The sequence below is a fragment of the Phalacrocorax aristotelis genome, chromosome 15 (genome assembly GCF_949628215.1).
Source record: "Phalacrocorax aristotelis chromosome 15, bGulAri2.1, whole genome shotgun sequence".
In the NCBI taxonomy this organism is placed as follows: Eukaryota; Metazoa; Chordata; class Aves; order Suliformes; family Phalacrocoracidae; genus Phalacrocorax; species Phalacrocorax aristotelis.
In genome coordinates this window covers 1,274,902-1,289,320 of record NC_134290.1, presented here as the reverse complement: position 1 = coordinate 1,289,320, position 14,419 = coordinate 1,274,902, and the positions used below count along the sequence as shown (strand labels likewise).

At 41.4% G+C, this 14,419-nt stretch overlaps 1 protein-coding gene across 7 annotated transcripts in view; it reads left to right on the top strand.

The window, feature by feature from the left end:
- The window catches only part of DEPDC5 (DEP domain containing 5, GATOR1 subcomplex subunit), a 47,274-nt gene that overhangs the window by 6,798 nt on the left and 26,057 nt on the right, over positions 1 to 14,419 (top strand). For 4 of the 7 annotated variants that reach the window (XM_075110077.1, XM_075110075.1, XM_075110074.1 and 1 more), the window contains exons 10-24: positions 324 to 385; positions 1,841 to 1,910; positions 2,285 to 2,357; positions 3,057 to 3,160; positions 3,279 to 3,353; positions 4,205 to 4,339; positions 4,823 to 4,884; positions 4,988 to 5,061; positions 6,225 to 6,294; positions 6,803 to 6,839; positions 7,584 to 7,704; positions 8,763 to 8,986; positions 10,545 to 10,748; positions 11,271 to 11,406; positions 13,117 to 13,214. In XM_075110077.1, the coding sequence (XP_074966178.1) occupies positions 324 to 385; positions 1,841 to 1,910; positions 2,285 to 2,357; positions 3,057 to 3,160; positions 3,279 to 3,353; positions 4,205 to 4,339; positions 4,823 to 4,884; positions 4,988 to 5,061; positions 6,225 to 6,294; positions 6,803 to 6,839; positions 7,584 to 7,704; positions 8,763 to 8,986; positions 10,545 to 10,748; positions 11,271 to 11,406; positions 13,117 to 13,214 (1,545 nt within the window). The remainder of the gene's footprint in view (positions 1 to 323; positions 386 to 1,840; positions 1,911 to 2,284; positions 2,358 to 3,056; positions 3,161 to 3,278; positions 3,354 to 4,204; positions 4,340 to 4,822; positions 4,885 to 4,987; positions 5,062 to 6,224; positions 6,295 to 6,802; positions 6,840 to 7,583; positions 7,705 to 8,762; positions 8,987 to 10,544; positions 10,749 to 11,270; positions 11,407 to 13,116; positions 13,215 to 14,419) is intronic. The other 3 variants (XM_075110076.1, XM_075110073.1, XM_075110078.1) reach the window with 2 other exon arrangements.

The following is a 14,419-nucleotide window of genomic DNA, read 5'->3' as shown; positions in this document are numbered from 1 at the left end:
TTCAAAACTGAGCAGGGGATCAGTTGTGCATACTATGCCTAAAAGATAGTACAGGTGCTTTCCCAGCATGCTGCGGATGTGTTGGAAAAATGAATTTAAAGGTCAGATCTTTTTGGCAGTAAGAGTCTTGTTTACACTCTCTGAAACATAGTCATGCTTTTTAATCTTTTTATCATCTTTGCTTTAGTGATACTCGCATTCATTATGCACGCAGCTGCTCTGATTCTAATTTAAAAAAATTGTCCTAAAATCTCAGGGTTAAATATACCCAGTAGTTGAAGTAACTGCTGTTGTTTGATGCTTTGGAAATGCTTACTTTGCAGGGGACCTATACTTTGAGAAAGCTGTGAACGGTTTCCTTGCTGACCTCTTCACGAAGTGGAAGGTAAGTAACTGCTTGAGTTCATCCTGTTCGGAAAGAGCAAGACAATGGCATCTTAATGAGCCCGTTGATGTGCCAGTTTGAGGAAGACCCAGGTTGTGTCAGGCCGTGCTGAGATTTGCGGGCCTATGAGAGGTGGCTCCTGGGCATCAAAAGAGTGGTTACTGCAGGTCTGCATGAAATCATATATGTGCCAAGTGATCCCAATACTGATCTGCTGTATCTGCTGTGTTTGTGTCATACACTTTGTTTGCGTGGAGGCTCTGACTGGACTAAAGGCACTAAATGTGTGATACAGTTGGTTGTGCTTGTGCCGTAACGCACAGGTCTGTTTTACACAATTTGTTTCAGGACTCGGTTCCAAATATTTCCCTGGTACGGTGTGTAATCTGTTTAGTGCTGCTGTCTTTTAGCATGAGGGGAATCCAGGTTGTAGTACATGGGCCACTGACAATGTGCAAGCTTCTTGAAAGCGAGCTGCTTCAAAAACAAAGCCTCACTACCTCTTACGGCTGAACAGCCCAGAGCTGTCTCCTGTCTCAGTGCGTGACCTGGTTCAGAGCCAGGTACAGCTGCTGTTAGCAGTTGTGCAGCAGACTTCCACTGACTTGAGAGTGCTATATCACTACTCAAAAAAAGGCATACATAAAATCTGCAACCTAAATGAAAAGAATAGCTAGACAAGGCAAAAGAGTCCGAAATCCTACATGTGTAACATCTGTGCATAGTACAGCTCATGATGGTCCCAAACGTTATGGAGAGCAGGAGTGTGCCAACTGATTTGTCTCATTTTCATTGTGCTTTTTCCATTGGAAAGGTGTTATGTGCATTGTCCATTGCAGAGTTATTAGGAGCCCTGCATGACATGTCTGTAAAATGCTTGTTTTACTTTTAGTGCTGCTATACCACGTTGGACATGGGCCTGAGCGATGCTGGGGCTCACGGGGCTTTCCAAGCTTTCGCTTTCGAGGGGATGGCCAGTGTGCTCTTTACAGCTTAATTCCATTACGTGCATTAACACTGTAACTGTTTAGTAAGTTTTAATTGTTTATTTCCGTGGAATTGTTAGGGGCATGTCTCTAAACAGTAACAAATAAGAATATCTAATTGCCATGACTGAGTATAAACAAATTGAGTCAAGTCTCTCTTATTTTTTAAAACAAAAATCTTGTATCTTGCAAATATAGAGAGGAGTTTCTTTAGAGAATGGTAGAGAGTGCTCCTGTTAAATGTGATACAGCCTAGAAGCTCAGAATCTACGGGGCAGATCATTATGTTATTTCACAGAGGCATATGCAGCACTCATGCAGATATATTAATACAGCAATCTACCTTTTTCTAGTTACCTTTGATCCTGGGTGTGAGGAGAAAGAGAGTGTTTCTATATGTATATATACACAGTTTTCTACTGAATGGGACCATTAAGGTTTTAATTTTTCATCTGGTCTTCCTGGATAGGAGAAGAATTGCAGCCATGAAGTGACAGTGGTTCTATTTTCTAGAACATTTTACGAAGCAAAATGTATAGGTATGTAAGTCTTGTATTTTCATGTTTCTATTTTTAAACCTGTCTCCTTCTCCCTTGGAAGTTGGTCACAAGCTGCTAGTGACTTTTTTCCCCTATTTATTTATGCCTGTGTCCAAAGTATTTCCTACCAAGCAGTGGGGACACAGACATTCTTCTGAAAGTACTGCAGTGAAAGCTTACATAGAAGAATATATGGCAAATTTTCCTCATCATACAGAAGCTGTCGTACTGTTTTAATATTGTGTAGGAGGTCTGTTATTTCTCAAAGTTGTTGTTTTTTTTTTTTTTTAATGGAAATAACAGCTCCTTACTAGAAAAGATGAGTCATTTCTGTACAAAAGCGTAGCATAATAATGCTTTTGCTTCTGTTTCAGATGAGTTTCCTGAAACGCATCGTGCATCGATTCGGCAGGATCACGAGGGAAGATTTTATGAAGATTTTTACAAGTATGTCTTCCTCCCAGTTCGTTCACCTCTTGTCCCACAGTGTATGTGCAACTTCTGTGGAGAATATTGTGTTAGTAACTGTAGGACGTGGCAAGGAATTAAGATAGTGAAAAACATCTCTGCCTGCAACTGGCAGCAAATTGATGAGTAGTCCCCATTCCATCTGTGAGTGCATACCCGTATTTGCTAAGTTAGTCTTCCATGTGCATGTGAGTATTGTCTTGTGTAGTGTTGGGAGTAGTTTTTGCATGAGGCTTGGCTATTTTTCAGACCTTTATGTTCTTGCATAGTTGAAGAATAGATGGTGCCATTGCTGAAACCACAAGTGTTCCCAGTTAGGTACCGGAGCTCATTGGCGGATGGTCACAACAGATGCAGCTGCCGAAGCTGTATTTTGATTCTGAACTTGGACTTGTTAACGATCTTAGTGCTTTGCAGAACAGTGATGCTGTTTGACATACAATGTTGATCACCCATTTAGAAGCGAGGGATTATTCTGGGTGCGGATGTGCCCAGCTTTGTGTGTGCACACACACCTTAGTGATTGCTACAAGTATGCAGCAGTTCTAACGTGCTGCCTAGCAGAATGAAGAAACACTCACATTCTTGTACATTCCTTTTTCTAGAGTTTATTCATCCCTTCTCACTTCCTCTTCATAGCTTCCTTTCATGATACTCCTTAAGTTGTGCTCTTTCTAGAGTTGTAGTTCAGAATGAGAGACGAGAAGAGTGGACCTCATTGCTTGTGACCATTAAAAAGCTTTTCATTCAGTATCCTGTGTTGGTACGACTAGAGCAAGCAGGTACAAGAATCCTCCTTTCCCGTGCTTTTACCCTCCTCCCACCCCCCTTTCCCCCCCTGGTAGCCTATACAGAAATGATAATTCTTTTTTTTTTTTCCCCTCCTGAACACTTGTCCAGAGGGCTTTCCTCCAGGCTACAATTCTACCTCAGCACAAGGGAACTACCTGGAGGCCATAAATCTTTCATTCAATGGTATGTTATGAACAATGGGTAAAAATATTCAGGGGAGAAACCATTAAAGCAGCTGCCAATAAATGGGTGTGGACTTCTGTGGCCTGTTCCGTAACACTGGGAAGAGGAAGGAAATATTAGGTGGTGAAGTGATCATTTAATTTTCTGGACAGAAATTTTCTTGTGACTCTCTGGAAAACCAGTGGCTCTCAAATAACGGAGTATTTGGTGTTTCAGGCTTCAGGAACCATTTACAGGGCCTTGTTAGGATGAAACTACTCCTATCTGTGTGTCTATGAGAACCTCTTGGAATAGACATTGAAACTTTAAATTATGGAAGCATTTCAAAATCAGGTTAGATCAAATATGGTTTAGGTGAACATGATCCATCTTTTTTAGCAGGGAGATGGATTTGAGGGGTTGGAGATCCCAAAGATCTGGTTTTTGTGATTCTGTACATCAGGTGACATTCTGCCGCCTTAATGGCAGTCTTGTTACTCCCATGGGAGAGAGCACAGGATGTTATTTAAAATGATTAGTAATGGACTTTACCTTGTTGGACTTTTTTTGCGTTTGTTTGTTGGTTTGGGTATTTTTTGAGATGTTATAAAGGAAATGTTTAAACACATAAGAAAAATATTCCTTTTTATGTATCTGGTTCCCATCTCCTCTTCTGCCCAAACTCCTTTCTCTTCTGTAGCTTTATTAATATTTATTGGTTGGACAAGGCTGTGTACAAGTCCTCTCATGCTTGCATGTGCTTTGTGGGAACTTGCTTAATACCACTGTTAATACAGAGTCCCCTCCCTTGCTCTAAAAAAAACCATCCAGCGTCTTTTTTTTTTTAAGTATTCCATCATTCTTTCCCTTAGTGTTTGATAAGCATTACATAAACCGGAACTTTGATCGGACTGGCCAGATGTCTGTGGTTATCACACCTGGTGTGGGGGTATTTGAAGTTGATCGACTCCTTATGATTCTAACCAAACAGCGGATGATAGACAATGGTAAATAACTAATGATACTCTGCAGTCTTTATGAAGGGAAACAGATATATTTCGAAAAGCTCTAGCCTTTTCTTGCAATGCAAAGTATCTGTTGTAACTTGTGTACTCTAGAAAGAGAGGGGTTACAGGTGGAAGGCTTGTGTCCACACTTCACATCGAAATGGGCAGATTTTCAGAGATCTTATAGGTGTTTAGTTTCTTTTATTTGTCATAGAGAACTTCATCTGTCCATGCAGACGTTTCCCTTAAAGGATAATCTTGCGTGACTTGCATTAGTTCAGAAGAAACATTTCTCATACCCCCAGTGGCACTGTTGGTTTGTAACCATACCAGGGGGCTGGTAACTACCATTTTCAGTATAATTACATCTTAATCTGGTACGAATACAAATTGGACCTTCAGCTCAAATTGATTATCTGTTTTGGCCTAGCATATCTGTCCTGCTTGAGTAGATATCTGAACTCTACTGTTCTTTTTTTCCAGGGATAGGTGTGGACTTGGTATGCATGGGAGAACAACCATTGCATGCTGTACCACTCTTTAAGGTAATGCATGCTTCTTTTTCCTTCTCTCTGCTCCTACTAGAAATGTTACTCATTTTGTGACTAGCTGGACACTAGTTGCTGTGCTTCTGAATTACTCTTACAGCTTCATAATCGCTGTGGACCTGGCGACTCCAGGCTAGGTGATGACTACAATATTCCACACTGGATAAACCATAGGTAGGTGAACTCCATCAGCCTTTGCTAAACAATTCTGCTTTGCTTTCCTCTTTATAATATGTTGTATTCTCTTTCTTCTTTTACTGTTTATTTCCTCTGCTCTCCTTGCAAAACGAAGACATATATTATAATAGTCTTGCAGAACTAGGAGTGTTCTTGCAGAGCTCATGGCATTAATGCAACATATCAGAGATGATAGGCAATTTGCAGAGGAGAAGAGGTCTTGATCTTCAGCTCTCTTTCCAGCTAACTTAGTTTTAGCCTTTAGCTATGCTCAAAGGAAGTCTGGAAGCCAAACAAAAAATACAGTCACTTCAACTAGACTGGTTATTAGTGAAAACAAGTACTTCCCAAACGAACAGTTACGGGTAGAGAACATGTGGATAACGTGGATAAATGTTGGAACAGTTGCAGGAAACACTGAGGCTCAGTGTTACGTTCCTTTGCTCCAAGACATGGTAGGTTTCCTTCCTGCTTTCTGTTAAACATGCTGTACCATAATACTCCCTTCTTTCCCCACACATGGAGATCAGGTCTCAGGATGAAAACTACTTCCTCAGTCCTTGTTCTGGTGTAGCATTATTTTTTTCTCTCTCTCTTTTAATAGCTCATTTTATCTGCATGCATTAATTGACTGTCCTGACCGTTTACCATTCATAGGTTGCTTACGCCCAGTATTTTCCAGTGGCTGGAAGGCATTTGATCTTCGCCATAGGTGAAAAAGGTTTCAGACGAAGGCTTATAATAAGGCAGTATTTAAAAGATTCGGGTGATGAGAAACAAATCTTAATGAATAAATTGTTTCAAATGGGAGGAAATCTGTAGTTTTCAAGCAGCTGATGTGAGTCATTTGTCATGTAAACTGCACGGTACTGTATAGACAGTGAAAGCAGATACCTTTCTGTAGAAAGAGGAAGTGGGCTGGGGAATGCAGGTCTAAGTGCATTAAGGGGTCGAGACTGAGGCAGTACGGGAATCAAAGGCTGGTCTTTAAGGAAAGAGTAGCTTCTCTCAAGTTAACCATCCGTCAATGTTTTCCATGTGTTGTCTTATGCAGAGAAAGGTCTGATAGCTAGCTCAAATTCATGGGTTGTTTGCTGGGTAGCTAACCAGCTGGGTTCAGGTCTTAGAAGACAGCTAAGCCACCCTGTTTTTCCTTTCAGTTTCTACACATCCAAAAGCCAGCTCCTGTGTAACAGCTTCACTCCGCGGATCAAGCTGGCAGGAAGGAAAGTAGGTGTCTTTCTGCGTTATCTTTTCGTCTACTAGCTTGTCAGCTACCTTTTCTCAGCCACGCATCACAATCTTTCTAGCAAGTATTGCAACAGCTGTAACTAAGTTTCTGCGTTAGACAGTGGGAGCAAAACTGTAATGACTGTAGGGATTGTGAATGAGGGGCTAGTCTGTAGGTCTTTCTGGGGTGAAACTAGGTGAGAAATGTTTTAGCCACCATAAAAATTAGAGTTTCATTCTGTAATGAAGAATTCCTTGGAAAGGAAGAGAGGTGGTGACGAAGATGTGTTTTTTACACAGGTTTGTGACAGAGCGTCAGTATGTAACGCTTCTGAAGTGGTCTGGCTGCCTCACTGAGTCAGCAGGATAAACTTTAAGTCTAATGCTTGGTTAGACTGGGAGATATTTCCTTAGAACATGCTGACTGTCTCCCTTCTCTTTGTCTTTCTTTTCTCTTGCTCTCTTTTTGTTTTTTGCCACTTCACACCACCTTTGTTGGACCCTCCAGCCACTGACTGAGAAAGCAAAAAATAACCGAGATGCCTGTGAGTAATGTGTTCTGGAATGATCTGTCCCACTGACTCCCAAACTAACAAAGAGCTGTAGTAAGACAATGGCACTTCAGCAAAAACACTACTGATGAGACGTGGGATGGGACAACAGTTGCAGAAAAGCATCAAAACCACATAGTAATTATCCAGGATGTTAATGTGCATATATCAATTGCCTCCTTGGCAAATAACTAATAGGGAGGGGTGAGTTTCTGTCCTGGCTGCTTGTCACCTGGCTATAGGAATAGATTGTGTCAGGCTGGTGTGCTAGCAGTACTGTTCGTGGGAGTAGGACAGGAGGGCGTCCACTGGCTTGGTACACTGTCAGGGCTTGACCTCAGAAATACAGCGGGAGATGCCTGCATTACTCTAATACCACCTTGTTTCAGGAAGGTGTACATTCTAAAAGTGAGGCTGTCCATTCTTTCAAAGGCGCTTTAAAATGGGCAGCTCCATTGTGAGGGAACTTGAGGCATCTGTTCATACAAGGATTGATTTGTTGATTATTAGTTTAATGTCTTGAATATATGGGGGAGAGATGTTAGGGCCTCAGCAACCCTGATTCAGAGGCACCAACTTTGATAATTGAGCTGCTGCAGCTGTTCTGCTCATGAGAATTTTGTATGTGATTTCTTTTGGAATAGATGCCTTTCTTAGTTGTGAGAGTTGGATACTTCTACCTTGCAGATCTTGAACATTCTTGAAAGAGGCTCCACTGCTATATGATTTTTATTTCAGCATTAGGGGCTCCAAAAGATGCTGAGAACGCCCTGCCAATCCAGGTAGATTATGATGGCTATGATGCCCAGGTGTTCAGACTGCCAGGCCCATCCAGAGCCCAGCGCTGTACCACTTTCAGGTAAGAGGCATGTGAGTGTACTAGTTCTAGAGTAGCCATGTTATAGTGAGTTCTTGATGCATAAAATGCTTTGAAAAATACAAGGAAAATTAAGCTCCGCGTGCTTACAACTGAACAAAAAGCTTGATCTGTAGCTAGTACTGATGGCTGGTTGTCTGGTATTTTACTTGTAAGGTAGGGTGTGAATGTAGAATACTTTTTCCTTACATCTTTAATTTTGTCTGAAGTCTCCATTGCTAAGTTCCTAGCAGATTTTGCAAGCTGGGTGAGAAAGTACTTGCACAATAGACTTGCACAGAGTTGTAGAAGTACCATTAGTTTGATGCACTGCTTAGTAACTGGTGCTAAATGTAGAGTGGTGGGGAATCGTCCCTGAAAATGATGCCTTTCTGAATGAGAGAAGGAACAGAGAAGGTGAATACAGGTTTTCAAATATTCCATGGCCTTTCCTCTGAGAAGAAAGGCTAATTACCCTCAGGTCCTGGCCAAATTAATTAACCTATACGTTTTAGTCCTTTTTGAGGAATATCGGATTGATGAACTTGTTTTGAAGTTTGTACTAATTTTCTTTTCTTTCCTCCTTTCAGTAGTATTGCCTAAATCTCAGGAAGCTGTGCATGTGGACCCACTTGTTAATATGAGCAGCTTGTAGAAATCCATGCTGGAAGATGCCAGTACAATTTAATGTAGTTGTTAATTCTAAGTAGTTCCCCTATAGCTATGTGTTCTTGGAACTGTAGGCTCACATCTAGTATCTCCTAGACCACATCTATAGTACCAGCTTGGTGTGGTGTCTGTAGAATTGCATAGAGAGTTGAGCATGTTCTTTTCACAGCCCTTGTGCTGGAAGCATTTTAGTGTTCTCTTCTATTGTACGATGCACAAAAGTATATAGTACCCACATAGTCAAAAAAATAGCGATAGCTTCTTGTTGTCCTCTTCTTGAGTTCACCTGTTGAGTATTGAGCCTTTTACATGACTTGGGCCTGTTCAAGACCTTTGATAACCCAGGAATTAATCACTTTTTCATATCACTGGACATACCTGTTTATTTTCAGCAGGTCTGTGAGGGAGAGAGAAAGTCGTACCAGAAAGAGCTCTAGCTCCTATGACGTCTCCTGCAGCCCTTCTCTGCAGAGCCGCACACTGCCCCCGGAGGAGGTGAGGAGCCAGGCTTCTGATGACAGCTCACTGGGCAAGATCTCCAACATCCTGATGATCCCACGGCCTCATCTGCACCAGTGTGAAGTCAGCAGCTCTTTGGGCTATACCAGCACCAGAGGTCAGCCTAAGGCAGATGGGAAAGTACCTTAGGTGGTGAGAGGGGAGAGAGAAGAGGGAAGTCTGTGATGGCTACAGCCAGGCCAGCACAGGGAAGGTGGTGCTTATATTAGCATTTGTGGTACACCTTTTCTGCAACTCCAGCTCTGCCTGGGTGTGCATTCTCCCTTTCCTTCTCCAATTCCATAGCTTTTTTTTAAATGGCTTGTCCTAAATAGAAACGCCCTGACACTGATTTGCTCTTTCCCTTGCCTATTGCCTTCTTCAATATTTGACTATTCTCCTGTGCCTGCCTGCAAATGTGGACATATACAAGTAACTTTTTATTATCCAGGTCACCTATAATCTGCCAAATGAGAATTGGCCTTAGTAGTGAGCCCTGGGGGAGCCTGCTTATAACTTCTCTCTATGGGGATTTGTTGTCATTAAGAGTCACTTTCTGGATCCTTCCTTTTGACAATGTACTGCTGAGCTATCTTGGTGTGTTCTCAGACAGTATGCAGTTATCTTCCACAAGCCCAAATCATTTCTAGGTAAATTGTATTCCTCCTGCAATTCCTTCATCTTCTGTAAAAATCTATCTCTGAAGGCTCTTTATGCTTGGGTTTTGGTTTTGGGTTTTTGTTTTTTTGGGTTTAGTTTGGGTTTTTTTTTATGTATGACACCTGATACCATATTTATCCTGTTACAGGAACTGGTTTTACTGGTGTGGAACTGCTGCCACACAGTGTACTTCACGTTACATTTACCTTTCATGTTTTCCCCTGCTGTCAGTTAATACACACCTTTTTTATTTGTGTATTTCTGTTACTCTTTTAGTTTGAAGGGTAGCCTTGTGACCCAGCTGAAGGTGTGCAACTGAGTGGGGATGTGTGTGGAATAGGACTGGCAGGGAGGGGAGAGTCAGAGCAATTGAGGTTTTTCACATGTTCTAGTTGGCAGTATAGAGTGGTAAAAGAGACCCTTCTCTTTGGGATTTCCATTTGTTGAACAGAGTAATTGCTGTTTAGTCGTCTGGTTTATTTCTCTCTCCTATTTCTAAATAACATATCTTTTCCGCGCTGAATAGTAACGACTAACTGCTAGCTTGCTGGCATTGTGCCCCATGTCTTCTTGAAGTAATCACTTATTTCACTGGTCAAATCTGAATGTTACAAAAAAGGCATATGTTGCTCAGTTGTAGCTTCTGTTACGTTTCTGGTGCTCATTCTGAAGTTTCTGGTGTGGCAGTCTTTTGATTTCTCAGGAATTCTCAAAGCTCTGGGTAATTCTTCATACCTGAATTAGCAAGTGGTTTCTTTATGGCCTCACTTAGTATAAAGTGATGCAGCATACAGTGGTGCTGTAATTGCAGATTAAATAATTCTTTCTTGTCTGGGTTCTTGTTTATGTTGTAACTTGCAGACTGGATTGAAATCGCTTTCAGCTTCTCTCCCTGCCTGCTCCTCAGCTCTCCTTATTCCCACTTATCCTGGGGAACCCTTATATCCTTGAGCAATTCATTCTGTTTTGCTTGGCTTCTGTGTGATCTCATGCTGACTTTAAGTTGTGTTTTCTAGATGTCCTTGAGAACATGCTGGAGTCTCAGCAACGTGACTCCAGTGCCCCTGGGAGGTTCCATGTTGGCAGTGCAGAATCTATGCTGCACATTCGGCCTGGGGGATATACACCCCAGCGAGCACTAATAAACCCGTTTGCCCCGTCCCGCATGCCCATGAAGCTTACATCTAACAGGAGGCGCTGGATGCACACTTTTCCTGTGGGTAAGTCTGTTTCATAGCGTACTGGAATGCTGTTACTTTCTCCTTGTCCAAGCATTAACACAACGGAAGAACCAATGTGAACTCTGGCATCTTGAAGTACTCTGCGCTGTAGCAGAAGCTGAACCACGTGTGTAGGATTGATAAGTCAGAGATCCTCTTTTTGAAAATACTACCATCAATTGGCAAACTTGCAGCGTTAGGTACCGTGGAACAACCTTACAGTAAGTAGATGGAGGCTGTTGAAGTGAATCATAACTGTAATTTGGGCTGACTTTCAGATGCTGGATTGTTCTCATAGTTGTTTAGCGCCTTTTAAGTAGGCCCTCCAGAATGTTTAAAAGAATATTCTGCTTCGCTGGCTTCAGAGAAAATGCCAAAGGTTCAAGTCTTTGAAGATTTTGTAGACATGCTTGCTTAATTTCCATCAGTTAGCAATGCCTGTGTTGTTGACAGAAGGAGGGTACGAGCAACAGAGGAATCGATGCAGATGTGGTGATTAATGATCAAACTGTAACTGCGCAGGTCCATCAGGAGAAGCTATCCAGATCCATCATCAAACCCGTCAGAACATGGCAGAAATGCAGGGCAGTGGGCAGCAGGATTTGACACATTCCTCAGCTGAGCTGCTGGAGCTGGCTTACCACGAGGCAACTGGCAGGTGAGGTCCTCAGGATGAATCTGTGTAGACTTTGCATGAACATCCTTTTTCCTTAAAATTTTATATATGTAACAGTAAGGCAGTTATAGGCCGCAATCTTTAAGTTTTAATAATATGTTGTGTCAGTGCCACATATACAGTATGTACTTTCCTTTTGAGATATAAAGCTCTTTCGGCAAGGCTGGAGATGGTTTACCTCCCCCAGTTTGGGGAAGGTGGTAGTTCATCACAGAGCGCTTGCGGTGCACGAGCAGTACAACGCATCATTCATGAAATTGTTCAGAATCTCTTTATAAAAGCCTGTGTCTTTAATTCTTGACTTATTATCCCAATAGCTGTGACCTTCATCCCAGAATAGAACTTTTTTTTAGCACAGGGCATAGCTTTGCCTCACAGTAACTGTTGAGCAATTTCAGAGCTATCTGTTCAGTCCTGTCTTCCCCATGTAAGAAATACAGCCATCACAGGCATCGGGGATGGATTGCAAATGAAAGTAGCTGTTCATAAACTAGCTTGCTTTTGAAAAACAAGCTTTGGTCAGTGTTGGGAGCTTATACTGATTGTTGGCTCTGAGAAGCAAAAAAGATCCCAGTGTTACTGGATGTGGCATCGTTGTGGGGAGGCTGTTTTCACAGTGAGAGAAATTAGATTGCTTACTTCACCAAGGCCGTTTTTTGAGCTGTGCAGTTGTTCTTCAGTCTCCAGATATTTTCTTACCCATTTTTATCTGATTATTCTCTTATTGACAAAATTTTGTCCATGTTTCTCGCTCATCATTAAATGTTGCTTACCAAAAACATTTGGGTAGCTCAGGCAACTTTAGAATTGCCAATAAGTTTTTCTTTTATTGTTAACTTTGGTATCTTTCCTGCTGTGTGTTTCTTTCCTCTTGCATCGTTATAGAAATTCATGTTACATATAGTTTCTGGATGTCCAGCGTGAATGAGGACACTGCTTGTATCCTCTGCTTTTTTCAGGCCTTTATTTCCAGCTATCTTCAAGCAGTCCTTCAGGAAATTGCACTGCCTAATTAGTCTTCCGTGCTTCTTCCCCACCCCCCTCTTTATAGGGAAATTGCTGTCCTACTTTATATTTTGTATTATCCTTTAGAATACTCTAATCTCTGTGTTGCACAATTTTAATATGACATCCCCCTCACCAACTTTGTTCCCTAGTCCTACTTTAAAAAAAATATTGCCTTTTTATTACTTCATAAGTACATCCTAGTGTGCTAAAGTATCTTGTCATTAATGCCAATCTCCTGTATCATCTTCTTGATAATTCTGTTTCTTGATCTCTTTGTGGTCTCTGTGGATGAAGTACTCATCCAAAGCAATTTGCTCCGTCTGGAATATTGTTTTTATAGACCATGAAATCAGGTCTGTAAATAACTAGCTAAGTTTTATTTCTCTCCTGGGAGGTCTAAGAGTAGCTGGTTCTCCTCTGTCCTGCAAAGATAGTGCATTGGTTATCGCTAGAGGTAAAGAACAAACAGGATGGCAGAAACGGAACTCTGCCACAGCATTCTCTGTGCCACTTTTGTGGCTGTAACCATCTCTGCAAACGCCATGAAGGGCATGGTTTCACCACTGGCTCAACTGAGATGGCAGGCTGGTCGCTTATTATTTGTTGTATCAGCTCTTGTTAAAGGCAAGGAATGGCATGAGTGAGGGAAGTTTGTATAACACGGGCTATTTTGTTTGTCTTCAGACATACCAGCTCTCGACATCCAGGTGACGGTGCCTCTTTCCTGAGCTTCAGCGGAACAGAAGAGTACTCTAATGGTCTGGCTGGCAGCAACAGTGCAGGTAACAAAGCAATGATAAAGCACGGAGTTGGAAGAGAAGGCCCTTCCCTATTAGAAGTGACAAAGTAATAGAGCACTGGTATTGTTCAGAACTTTTTTTTTCTGGGTGGGGTTACCTTAAAGTGTCACACCTTGGATTAAGAAACTTGTTTGAATACATATATTCTACATGTACAAGCTAATGGAAGGCATAAAGTTTGGTCATATCTAGGTTTTGACAGAGACTGTAAAAAGGCAAGTTTATTTTGCGTGGGAAGTTCTGGAATTCAGTGTTTTCGAGCATTTCTTGTCATTATCTACAAAGGCACTTTCTCCAGATTTTAAGCATTTTGAACATGGCGCTGCTTATACTAAATGTTATTCACACAGACCAAGCGATTTCATCACATTTTTGAGAGAAGATACATGTCTGTACTTCCAGCTGAAGGTTAGCACTCTCTCTCTTACCTTACTCAGACACCTGAATTAGTGGAAAATCTCAACATTTCTTTGGAATCCTGTAAGTGGAACAGCACACCACACTAAGCGCTCTGTTGTGTCGGGGGTTTGTTTTGGTTTTGTTGTGGTGGGTTTTTCTTTTTTTTTTTTTTCTCCTTCAGCCTACCTTCTGATTTTATGGATGTGCTTTTTAGATAGGCAGATGGAAAAAGAAATTGATCTTTTGGCATTGAAGACTTCATTTTTCAAAACCAACTTAAAGATTTTTATTTTTTTAAAAAAGTTCATCCTTCTGAATTACATTTGGAAGAAAACAATTATGTTTTCCCCTGTGCTCATACTTTGGAAGAGCCATAAAGAAGACTCAATTTTCTTGTGTCTCTCTTGTCTTGTGTTCACATAGCGGCATTAAAAGTGATTCTGTTCTGTTGTTTCCTTCTGTGAATTTAATCTGAATACGTTTCAGTTTCTTGCTTTACTTCTTTTTTTTCTCTCCTGTCTTCCAGATAGAATTTCTTTGTTCTCGCAATTACTAAACTGCATTTCAGCTGCTGGATACAATTTGCACAGCATAGATGCAGAGCATATCCTGGCAGTAAACATGCTTGCGTTTTATAGAAGTCTTTTGTGTCTGTAGATTGGATATAAGTCATGTATGTGGTGGAAATTAGTGTGTGTCTGTCTTTGTGAAAGTCGTTATGAGCACCTTCCCTGGCTAAACACCCTCAGCCATCTGTAGCTGTCACGCTGTGACTCAGGGGTCTGAGT